The sequence below is a fragment of the Euprymna scolopes genome, chromosome 37, assembly GCF_053919585.1.
Source record: "Euprymna scolopes isolate OS-2025 chromosome 37, ASM5391958v1, whole genome shotgun sequence".
In the NCBI taxonomy this organism is placed as follows: domain Eukaryota; kingdom Metazoa; phylum Mollusca; class Cephalopoda; order Sepiida; family Sepiolidae; genus Euprymna; species Euprymna scolopes.
In genome coordinates, this window is record NC_136518.1 from 62,438,685 (window position 1) to 62,451,324 (window position 12,640).

At 36.6% G+C, this 12,640-nt stretch overlaps 1 protein-coding gene across 3 annotated transcripts in view; it reads right to left on the reverse strand.

Moving 5' to 3' along the window:
• The window catches only part of LOC145261208 (D-glucuronyl C5-epimerase-like), a 366,752-nt gene that overhangs the window by 113,326 nt on the left and 240,786 nt on the right, over window positions 1-12,640 (reverse strand). For all 3 annotated transcript variants that reach the window (XM_080119550.1, XM_080119551.1, XM_080119549.1), the window contains exon 2: window positions 7,810-7,935. In XM_080119550.1, the coding sequence (XP_079975676.1) occupies window positions 7,810-7,916 (107 nt within the window). In that variant the 5' untranslated portion in view covers window positions 7,917-7,935. The remainder of the gene's footprint in view (window positions 1-7,809; window positions 7,936-12,640) is intronic.

Consider the following 12,640-nt stretch of genomic DNA (forward strand, 5'->3'; position numbering starts at 1 on the left):
AGAGAGAGAGATAGAGAGATGGCGGGAGACAGAGAGAGAGATAGAGAGATGGCGGGAGACAGAGAGAGAGATAGAGAGATGGCGGGAGACAGAGAGAGAGATAGAGAGATGGCGGGAGACAGAGAGAGAGATAGAGAGATGGCGGGAGACAGAGAGAGAGATACAGAGATGGCAGGAGACAGAGAGATACAGAGATGGCAGGAGACAGAGAGAGAGATACAGAGATGGCAGGAGACAGAGAGAGAGATACAGAGATGACAGGAGACAGAGAGAGAGATACAGAGATGACAGGAGACAGAGAGAGAGATACAGAGATGACAGGAGACAGAGAGAGAGATACAGAGATGACAGGAGACAGAGAGAGAGATACAGAGATGACAGGAGACAGAGAGAGAGATACAGAGATGACAGGAGACAGAGAGAGAGATACAGAGATGACAGGAGACAGAGAGAGAGATACAGAGATGACAGGAGACAGAGAGAGAGATACAGAGATGACAGGAGACAGAGAGAGAGATACAGAGATGACAGGAGACAGAGAGAGAGATACAGAGATGACAGGAGACAGAGAGAGATACAGAGATGACAGGAGACAGAGAGAGATACAGAGATGACAGGAGACAGAGAGAGATACAGAGATGACAGGAGACAGAGAGAGATACAGAGATGACAGGAGACAGAGAGAGATACAGAGATGACAGGAGACAGAGAGAGATACAGAGATGACAGGAGACAGAGAGAGATACAGAGATGACAGGAGACAGAGAGAGATACAGAGATGACAGGAGACAGAGAGAGATACAGAGATGACAGGAGACAGAGAGAGATACAGAGATGACAGGAGACAGAGAGAGATACAGAGATGACAGGAGACAGAGAGAGATACAGAGATGACAGGAGACAGAGAGAGATACAGAGATGACAGGAGACAGAGAGAGATACAGAGATGACAGGAGACAGAGAGAGATACAGAGATGACAGGAGACAGAGAGAGATACAGAGATGACAGGAGACAGAGAGAGATACAGAGATGACAGGAGACAGAGAGAGATACAGAGATGACAGGAGACAGAGAGAGATACAGAGATGACAGGAGACAGAGAGAGATACAGAGATGACAGGAGACAGAGAGAGATACAGAGATGACAGGAGACAGAGAGAGATACAGAGATGACAGGAGACAGAGAGAGATACAGAGATGACAGGAGACAGAGAGAGATACAGAGATGACAGGAGACAGAGAGAGATACAGAGATGACAGGAGACAGAGAGAGATACAGAGATGACAGGAGACAGAGAGAGATACAGAGATGACAGGAGACAGAGAGAGATACAGAGATGACAGGAGACAGAGAGAGATACAGAGATGACAGGAGACAGAGAGAGAGAGAGAGATGACAGGAGACAGAGAGAGAGAGAGAGATGACAGGAGACAGAGAGAGAGAGATGACAGGAGACAGAGAGAGAGAGATGACAGGAGACAGAGAGAGAGAGATGACAGGAGACAGAGAGAGAGATGACAGGAGACAGAGAGAGAGATGACAGGAGACAGAGAGAGATAGAGAGATGACAGGAGACAGAGAGAGATAGAGAGATGACAGGAGACAGAGAGAGATAGAGAGATGACAGGAGACAAAGAGAGATAGAGATAGCAGGGGGGGGGCAGAGTGATTGCAGGGAGATAGAGAGATAGAGCTGGCAAGACAAAAGAAAGAGAGAGGGTAGGAGAGAGAGAGAGGGATAGAGAGAGAGAGGGACGTTGAGGTGGAAGGACAAATGAAGAAAGATACAAAACAGATAGCTAGAAACAGAGAGACGAAAGGGTGAGGATATACAGAAAAAGAGTAGACTAAGGCAGGGAGTAGAGGCACTAAATCTAAGCAGACTGACATCACGTATTTTATTTTAAAATCTATTCCTGTAATACATTTGAGTAGTGTAGTTTTAAAAAGGATTGCGATGCTGGACTAGCTTGCTTTACACTATTGATTGGCATCAAAGCATCTGACCCATCACCTTACACTATTGATTGGCATGAAAAGATTTGACCACCTTGTGACACCATGTCTGGGTCGGATCAACTCGGAAGGCTTGACCAATTGATGTAACTAGTCATTGTGCTTTTAGGATTGAAATTAAACAATTTCCACAAATGAATCCGAGCGTTTAGAAGGTTCCTCCTACCGAGTCCTGACTGTAAATCCATAGAAGAATCCACGCTTGCTACGTCATATGCTTTGAGGAAAGAGGATTAAGTGGAGGGGGAGGGAGGGAGGGATGGGTTTATACGTTGAGGATTATACATTTATTAACCATGAGCAAGAGAGAAAGAGAGAAAAGCCAGAGAGACAACAATGAGCAACTACAGAAAAAAGAAGTTAGAAAGACATTGAGTTAATCAAAGAGAGACAAAGAAAGAACAAAGGAAACAAATCTGTGTGCTCACACACATATGCATACATACATGATTTCAACGTCTTGTCAGACGAGTTCCACTCCCTCAGACACTTAAAGTCCATGAGCCCAAAAATGACTTTTTTTTTTTTTTTTTTAAGTCCTACTGGTGCCTTCACACGCTCAAGCAGGCATGACACTGAAGACGGTCTTTGAGATTAATTATTACATGCTTCCAGCATTTCAAGCCTCCACGCGTCACAACTTTTCCATCGCCACAGGACCATTTTTATAGACAAATCCCTGAGGGAGTATCCATACACAAATGATATTACAGAATCTTAGCTTTGTACGAGAGCTAAGTCTCTCTCTCGATTCGAAATGTTGAGATCTAGCCACAAGTAAGAGCAAGATAGCCAGCAACAAGTTAAACTGCAGATCAGCTTAATGCGGGTACTGGTCTCCCGCTTTATGGTTTTTTTTAATCAGAGATTTGCGTCTCCTAGAAAAGTTGTCTTCACCAACGGCTTAAAAGAGTCCTCTCCACCCCAACACACACATACATACACACAAACACACACGGTGTTAGTTGGCCATTGACCCCAAAAAAGGGTTCATTCGCCCTTTGGAAGGTCTTGTTTTTAATCCATCAGGGAGACTAGCCACCCTCCTCACCAAACAAGTCTGGTGGGGGTGGGTACCAGTTTAGTCGCCCGTGACCCGACCATGAGGCAGATAGTATTGGGTTACATGGTACCAGTACCATATGACATAACCTGACATACATATATACACATACATACTGGACGTTTTTCCCCGTTAAAAACGGGCACAAGTTATAGGCTGTTGACTTAGGAGTGCTTTATGCCAAACTAGTGGGGGTACCCGGCATTGCCCGGGTGTGTCAAGGTAGTGTAGTAAGGAACCCCGGCGGGGAGAGGTTTTAAAAAAAAAAAAAAAAAAAAAAAGTGATAGTAGGCAGACAGACAGGCTTGAACAAAGGAGGAAAACTAAAAAGTGAAAAAAAAAACCCCAAAAAAACCTAATGTCTTAGCTGATGCGTCCATGGTGAAACCGGAAGTTGCGAGCATTTAAATTAAGGGTAGTCAATCGAAAGGAGATGATGACTTGTGAAAATGTTGATGAAAAAGCCGACCCCGCCTTGTAAAAAACGGTAGAGTTGAGGGTGAAGGAATTAATGTTTTTGACCAATTTTTCGACAGCCCATGTGAAGAGAGGTGTTAAAAAAATAGTAGTAGCAAGGGCAGGGAGGGCCAACATGGAGAGAGGTGTCAAAAAAAAAAAAAAAAAAAGAAAAAGTGATAGGCAGGCAGGTTCGATCCTGTGATGTGAAGGCGGAAAAGAAAGTGTAAAAAATCTGACGTGTTACCGATGCTTCATCGACGGACCGGAAGTTCACAACATTGAAATTAAGGAAAGTCAATAAATTGATATGATACGATGACTTGCAAAACATGGTGAAGCCTTAAAAAAAAAAAAAAAAAAAAAAAAAAAAACGACCCCTCCCTGTAAAAACCGGCCAGTTGAGGGTGAAGGAATTAGTACTTTTGGCCAATTTTTCGATATTTGTTTTCCGAAGGGTCAAGGTTTAAAACGATTACCAGTTTAACGATGCACTATCACCTCTGCTGAAAATTTTTGCGAGACATGCAAAAGCACACACACATTTTGTCTTTTATATATATAGACTAGCGGGGGGGGGGTACCCGCTTTGCCCGGGTGTTTGAAGGTGTGTGTGGTTTTGGGTAAATCAAAACACCCGGGTGTTTGTGTCGGGAGGGGGGGGGGTAAAATAAAAAAAATTTTTGTAGGTAAGTATTGTAGGTAAGTATGAGTCAAAGTTGGAAATTAAAGTGGAAAAAAAACGTGCAACGTTAACCACTGGGCTACCACGAAATAGTAATGGAAACATGTTTAAATTTATTTAAGTATTAAAACTTGGCAGGTGTCCGTTCTTAATGAGATGAACTTTGACTGTGGGGCAGTATTTTATTTACTGCAGGGTAGGATTTTTAAAATTTTTTTTTGTTTCCCCAAGATGTGAGGAAAACCAGTGTCCCATAAAAAGGGATTGTCCAAATTGAATAGTAATTGTTTGATATAAGGAGAAACTCCACATTGATCAAAGCTGATTGCTTTTGGACGTTTCCGGAAAAATGCCGCCAGAATTAGTTTCGCTTTTATCATACAAAAAAGCTTAATGCACATGCGGCGATCGAAAAATGTTTAATATTTATCTTTTCAAAGTCGAGCAAATTAAATAGACAGGCGGCCCTCGTTAACTCTTAGATATTATCATTCAAACGTGATATAAAAAGTTTTAAGAAAGGAGCCGACCGAGAAGTCCAGCGAAAAAAGCCTTTTACAAACATACATAAAAAGCGAACATACACACATTTTGTCTTTTATATATATAAATTGATGCTTGAATATAATTAAAACTGTGCATATTTTTGCATTAGACACTAATCCTTATAATAAACGTTTATACGAAATTTCAACCAGATCAGCTCAGTAGTTTCCGAGAAAACTTCTAGCGTAGTATTGTCAGGGAATATTTCTACTTATTAATTTTGTACAAATTTTCCATCTGTGAACATATTACTATAGGACTGCCGCTCAATAGACTGCAATTTGGTTATTTTAAAATCCATTATTAAAAAATACTTGCCGTAAACCGTCCTCATAAGGAATCAATTTCAATTTTATAACATTCTTCATAATTTTTTTTTTTTTTTTTATATGGAGGTCACCACTTATCAAGGCCCGAAGGCCACTCAGGGATAAGGGTTATTGCGTGTACAGTAATCAATGAGATAGTATTGTAGTAATCATTAGGATTGGGAGTTTTGATAGAGTGTCTTACTTAAGGGGGTGGTTTGTCAGGAATTTGTTTATGTTGGACTTGAAGACGTCCAAGTTGTAGTCAGGTGGGAAACAGGTAAGTGGCAGAGAGTTCCACTGGCGTGCAGTTCTAAGAAAGAAGCTTTGCTCATGGGATCTACGTTTGGATTTAGGCACAGATAAAGAGCGGGGAAAATTATTGACAGTAGTTTCAACCAGACGGGTGTTTCTCGTGAAAGATTGGTGAGGAGGGATGAGGGATTGGAGCTCAGACGAGCACCTGTCATGGAAATAGCGATAAAAAAAAGACAGGCTCGCAACGTCTCTTCTGTGGGAGAGAGGTTGCAGGGAAGAGAAAAGGGCATCCCCCACTAAACCACGAAGTCTATTTTGTACTCTGTCAAGGCAGGATAAGCTGTTTTTAGCAGCGCCTGCCCAGATGTGGCAGCAGTACTCCATCCTTGGACATACTTGGCTTTTATACAGATAGAGAATTGCATCAGTAGTGAGATATGTTCTGGAGCGGTAGAAGGATCCCACCATCATTTCATTAAATATTATCCTCGAGTTGCTTGATAAAACGATAATGATTAGTAAAAAAGATATATATTACACACACACTAGCAGACTGTCCAGCGTTCCCTGGTTGTACAATGCACTAAAATTTTAATTCATGCAGATTTCGTATTTATTATTACATATTTATTATTACACAGCCAATTCCCTATTGATTATCATATTGTACCAAATAGATAATGATTTCAAAAGTGTAAATAATAAAAAATAATAAAGCCGAGCATACAGGGTCCCCCTCCACGAGTGAAAAATCTATTTTCACCATGACTAATGTTTGTGCAAAATTTAAAAAAATATCCGATTTGTGACTGAGAAAAGTGTGAACAAATGAACGGACGAACGATTTTGGCAATTTTACGCATATAATCCCCTCTAGAGAGGCAACTGCATTTACCCTGGAAAATCTGTTCGACCAAAAATTTACTCTCACCATGACTAATGTTTGTACAAAAGTTTTTTTTAAAAATCCAAAATATACTTATTGATAAGAGAACGGATAAACCGGAGTGAATTACTAGGTTCAATCGATCCTTTGTCAGGGGGGAGGGAGGCTAGGTTATCATCAGCTAGAATCGACACCAAAACAATCTTTTTTAGCCTTGTCCATAAATATGCGACCTAAATCCATACAAAAACGTTGAACCTGCTAATTAGCACATGCGGCAGAAAGAAATAGAGATAATTGATATATGCCAGGCTAATTTTTTTTTTTTTTTGACCACTTAGAAGCTATTTTACTAAAACCCAAATAGAAAGTGTACCACAGGCCCAAATATCATATCAAGTTTCGAGACCAAAATATAAGAGAGGAGTTTAGTAGAGAATTTCCAAAGATTACTTTATATATATATATATATATATATATATATTAGTGCAAAATTTTGTTGAAAATTCTAAGACTCACGCTTTCTTTTTTTTTTTATAACCTTCGTTTATTTCCTGGATTTTTTTTTCCATTACAGCTGTTTCGTTAGTGGGAAGTCAATTCTTCGATTTATGTTTCCATAAAAATATCCTGTCCCCACCAACTACTTCAGATATATATATATATATATATATATATATAATAAATAAAAATCATGGATAATCATGTTGATACACTGGTTCTCGTCAGATGACTAAACTTGAGCAATATTGAGCCTGGCTAGTACTAGATGGGAGACCATTTGGGAATTCTAAGTACTGTATGTCCTTCCGCTTATCTCAGCATTGTTTCCAGTCGTCCTAAACACCACTGGTATTTAACAATACCGAATCAGGAAAAGTGCGGTTGGAGATTGTGCAACTCTTGCCAAAAAAATTCCACATCTCTAGATTCCACATGTCTATGGATACCCACTTTACGTGGGTATCCATAGTCTCTCAAACCTGAAGGAAGCTGCCATATCCTGAATAAATGTATACCATTTTGGGTGATAAAAGCCTTTCTGGTTAATTTACCACCAAGGGTTATTGTTTGTTTCTTCAATTTTTTAGGGCAACGCTCGGACATGGGTCCTGCCAGTTGTATCAATAAATTTAAGTTTTAGACAAAATGATCAAACAATAATAAATAATCAAACAAGACAAAACTTAATTGGGGACAGGGAAGAGGTCAACGTAAAGTATCAAATGTTATCCATACAAATCGCGGATATATTCTTAATCCTCAATCCCAGCTATTCTACGTCATCTTTGAATTAATGATTTTGCTTGTGTTGTATAATTATGTATAGTTATAGAACGTCTATTATCCCAAGCTTTATTTTTTTTTTTTCGTTGTAAAAGAGAATTTATTGCTAATAGCTTGAACCCCGGCCCCTACTGAGAAAAACTGAGGGGCTCAACCATTAGACCTTGCGTCACATCTCCTCGCAATAAAAGGGAGGTAAATACCAACAAGCATTTAAAAGATGTATATTTTAATGTATTCTTCAAAGTGTATCGGCTGGCATGAAAGGGAAGTGAAGAAGAAGCAGGAAGTGGTGTACTTACCTAAAGAAATTGTCATCTTTTTTGTTGACCGGGCACCTGTACCAAGTGAGTAAGATCACTGCAAATGTGATGGTTGCTATCAAAGCAAATTTGCTCAAAAATCTCATGGTGAAAATGTTTCATGAGCTGAAAAATAAAAAAAATAATTTTTTTTACAAATTTATACAAAGATTGTTAAGAATTTAATTTTTATACAAATTAAAGAAAATGTTTTGTGTTAGAAATGAAAAAATAGGATTGTAACGTTTTATAATTTGTTTTTTTTAGAATGAAAGTTTAGTAATTTGTATTAGTGTACACTCCTCTAACACTAACCATCCACCAAAAATGATAGAAAACAAATCAGTGTTTGTAATAAGATTCATATGAAATATTAGAATCAGGGCGGTTAAAAAAGAGAAAACTTCTAAAATGGGGAAATTTAAAAAAGCAAAATGAAAAAAAAAATCGTATAAATCGGTATAAAAAAATTATCATTATGGAAACGATAGAGTTGCTCTTTGCTTTTTCAATTATCCTAATTATTAAAAATGGACTCGTCTAGCAATTTTCCTTACTAACATATGACAAGACGGCTATATATCGGGAATAAACAAATAAAATACGACCTTTACATATATACTAGCATTTAAGCCCAGCATTGCCCGGGTATTTGGAGGTGTATATTGAGCAAAAAAAAAAAAAAAAATGGCAGTAGGAAGGTAGGCTCGAACCCGTCCCGCAAAGGAGGAAAAGAAAGGGGGAAAAAACCTGACGTCTTTGCTGTTACGACCACCGCCAAACCGGAAGTGACGTAGGTTTAAATTAAGGCTAGAACATCGAAAGGAAAGGATGACTTTCGAAAATATCGGCGAAAAAAAGCGACCTCCCCCTGTAGAAAAGTGCCCAGTGTAAAGTGAAGATATTAATGATTTTAGCCATTTTTTTTATATTTGTCGTCTGAAAGGTCGACCTTCAAAATAGTACTGATCTTGTAAAAATCCGTCGCCTCTGTCGAAAGTTTTAGGCAGACATGAAAACATACATACATTTATATATATTGGTAAAATATTTTCGACCCAAACCGATTAAAAAGCTTGCCCTATCTCTGAATACCCTTTATGTAAAATTTCAAATGTTTAGACCAGAAATTGTTGGAGTAATTTGGTAGAGACCGCAGAAGTACAAATTTTAAAAAAAATTTTGACCCCTATTATGACCCTTTAAAATTTATTGTTTGGGGCTAAAATCAAGTTATTAAGTTAGCTCCATGTCAAGGGATCTATATCTTAAATTTCAAGTGTTTAGAGCAAAAAGTGGAGGAGTTTGGTGGGTCAAATCGTTGAACTTTGACCCCTTAACAGCCAAATTTCTGGCCGAAAACCGATCAAAGATTTCCCCCAATCTCAGTACCCTGTATATTAAATTTTGAGCCTGTAGACTTAAAATTGACAGAGTTATTGCGTAGGGAAATGTAATCACAGACAAGTTCACTTATCTATCTCTCTCTCTCATATATATATATATATACACACACACAGACTGTTCCAAAAAAAATAAAAAAATTACTTCACTTTAGAGGTCAATAATTTTGGCAATTTTCGTTGAAATGACCTCAAGTTTTAACAGCTTATATAGAAACCTGCCAGAGAGACGGATCGGTCGTGGTGGTGAGGAAAACAATTTGCTGCTGAAATGGCCACAATGATCACCTGACCTGATACCGCGTGATTTTTTCTTCTGTGGATATGTGAAAGGACTCGTCTGTCGCCCTCCCTCCTCTTCTTGCTAACGTTGAAGAACTCAAGCAGAGAATCACTGCCGCACTGGAGAATGTTACCAAAGGCATACTACAGCGTGTTCGGCACGAGTTTGATTACCGACTTGACGTGTACGGAGTCACAGGCGACGCTTATATTGAACATTTGTGAAAATTATGAAATCTGTCATAAAATCTATAAATCTTTTTTTTCTTCTTTGAAAGGTTAACTAATAAAACTTATGATTTTCAACATAAAATTTGTTCAGTTTCATTAAGATACGCCAAGTAGTTTCCGAGATATTGACATAAATGACGTCAACATTTTTGGGACACCCTGTATATATATATATATATATATATATATATATATATATATATATATATATATAGGAAAGAGAATCTAGACATTGTATTAACCGGAAGTTGAAGTGGCTTTTGGTTATGACCGTGACACCATATTTAATATATGAAAGTCATTCCGTCATCTATGGAGAAGTATATATATTATATATGATTACTTTATTTAATCAAATAAATTAATACATGAAGATATAATTTATGCGTAAATTTTTCAGTATTTACTTCAACAGTGCTAAATACATAGGTAGAGCAAGATAGTAAGTTATGAAAATATATGTGGCAATTAAGCTACACAGGCATAAGCCTGACGAATTCTCACGAGAATGAAACGCGGAATATTCTGTGTAGCTTAGTTGCCATATATATTTTCATAGGGGAGTTGGATTTTTGACACATTAAAAACACTCCTTTAAAAATCGGAGTCATCTGCATTTTCATTCTTTTCTTTAAAAAAAAAAAAAAAAATTAAAAACTTTAACTGAATATATCCATACTATATGTGCTTTAAAATTTGTAATGATCGATTGATTAGTTCATGAGTGAAACCTGTACATAGTAATATACAACTATGTATACACAAATTTATATATATATATATATATATATATTATATACACACACACAATTAAATACATATATTATTTATATTCTATCCCCAATGAATGACTTTTGTAACTGTCTATGTTCGTCAAGATAAAACATTTGCTTTATTGATTGTGTTCCGAGTGATAAATGGAAAAAGGACAGTTTCCAATTGACTTTTGGTAAGAGAGAAAAAAAAAAAAAAAAAGCTCAAACTTCAGTTTGTCTTACACAATCGACTCTATTATGTTCCCAACACAATCGACTAATAAAAATACGTTGAAATTTGATTCAATAGCGCGCATACACACACACACAAAAAAAAAGTGCCAAGAAAATCCTTTCATGTGAGAAATGTTTCTTACGTTTCAGTATATTATTGTTGTGTTGTTCAAGGGCAGAAAAAGAAACAAGGTGGTAGATTTAAGAATGTGCGTTGTCTGTAATTGTATTGGAATCGTCCCATCACTTATATATATACTAGCAGGGAGACCAAACGCTGTTTGGGAGTGAATGATGATTAACGAATGTTTCACAATCCAATAATTTTTGTCATCCAAATCGGTAAAATTCCCCATTTGTCAATCAAATCCGATTTATTGCCTGCTCTACTTGGGGACTCATCACACTGCACTGGGGGGAAGTTTCACATGTCTTCTCACAGTGACTTAGTCCGCAATAAAAATTCATTGCACTGTAGAGAACCTACTGTTGATTTTATCTAATGGCTTAAATTAAAGTTTACAATGCAAAAAAGTGCAAGTATCATGCTTCAATTGTGCTCTAAACAGAAATATTTATTCCAAACTCGCCCCTGCTATATCAAAGAACCTACTGCTGATTTTATATGCCGAGTTCTTTTGCTTGTGCAATGATAAAACTTCTCAAATGCACTTGTATAAGGATATTAACTTTGGACAAAATCGGACTGTTCTGTATTTAACCAGATTTTTTCTTTTTATTATCGATGCTTATCAGAGGCATTTCGATACAAAACCTAAGAACACTCTCAGATACATAAAGTACATTTGTGTAGAAATTAAAAAAAAATTGGGACCAGCCGTTTTGGAGTTCATAGAAAAAAAATTTAGACACACACAAAATGAGTTTTATATATAAACAGAGATAGAGATGCATTAGTGCTGAAAGATTAATTGGAATCAAGAATAAAAATCGTTTGGAACTTTTTAGAATATCAGAATCGGTACAAAAATATTTTAAGTGTAATTTCCGATATCAAAAATGATTCTTGAAAAAAAATTTTTTTTTTTGAAAATTTTAATTTGCACAAATGGTATTTATTGATTTTGAACTATCAATAAAACTCAAATTTACACATAAATATAAAAATAACAGAAAAAAAAAATACAAAAATTACCGAAAATGAGAGGAGTGAATAACGAAAAAAAAAAAAAAAAAAAAAAAATGGCACAAGCGAAATATAGATGAAAATCTTGCAATGAATTTATTAAAATCTTGGGAAAATATTAGGACGTTTATCAAATTAAAAAGAAAATTATATTTCAAAGCAAATGAAAACTGCTATCCCTCTAAAAAAAAATTAAATGAAAAAATTCTACATTTTAAATTTATGTTAGAATTAGTATCAACAAATGCATAGGAATCAGGAATTTAGAAGAGAATCGCTAATTGAACCAGAATCGAGAAAAATATTGGAATTGTCCCATAATTTTATATATATATATATATATATATATATATATATATAGAGAGAGAGAGAGAGAGAGAGAGAGAGAGAAATCAATATGAAAAATATATAAATGTTTATATCATTTCTGTATTTATTTCCTATGTGTTGACGTGTAGGAATACAAAAAAACAATCTTTCGAGAAAAAAAAAACAAAAAAAAAACGAAAATGTTTCTTTCAAAAGCACAATTTCGACTGAATCTTCGGTCTTCTTCAGTATGAAAATATATACACACACACATAAACTCAGAGGTAAAAGTGATAAAAACAAGATAAAAACTGCTCAATATATTAGTAGAGCTAAATATGCTTTTATTTTACAACTTCAAGTGTTAACTCAGCCCATTACAATCGTTTCAGCGAAACACGTAATTTTGCCTCCTCTAACTTTGAGCATCTGAGGAGGCAAAAAGAAAAATGGGGTTTGTATTACTGTAC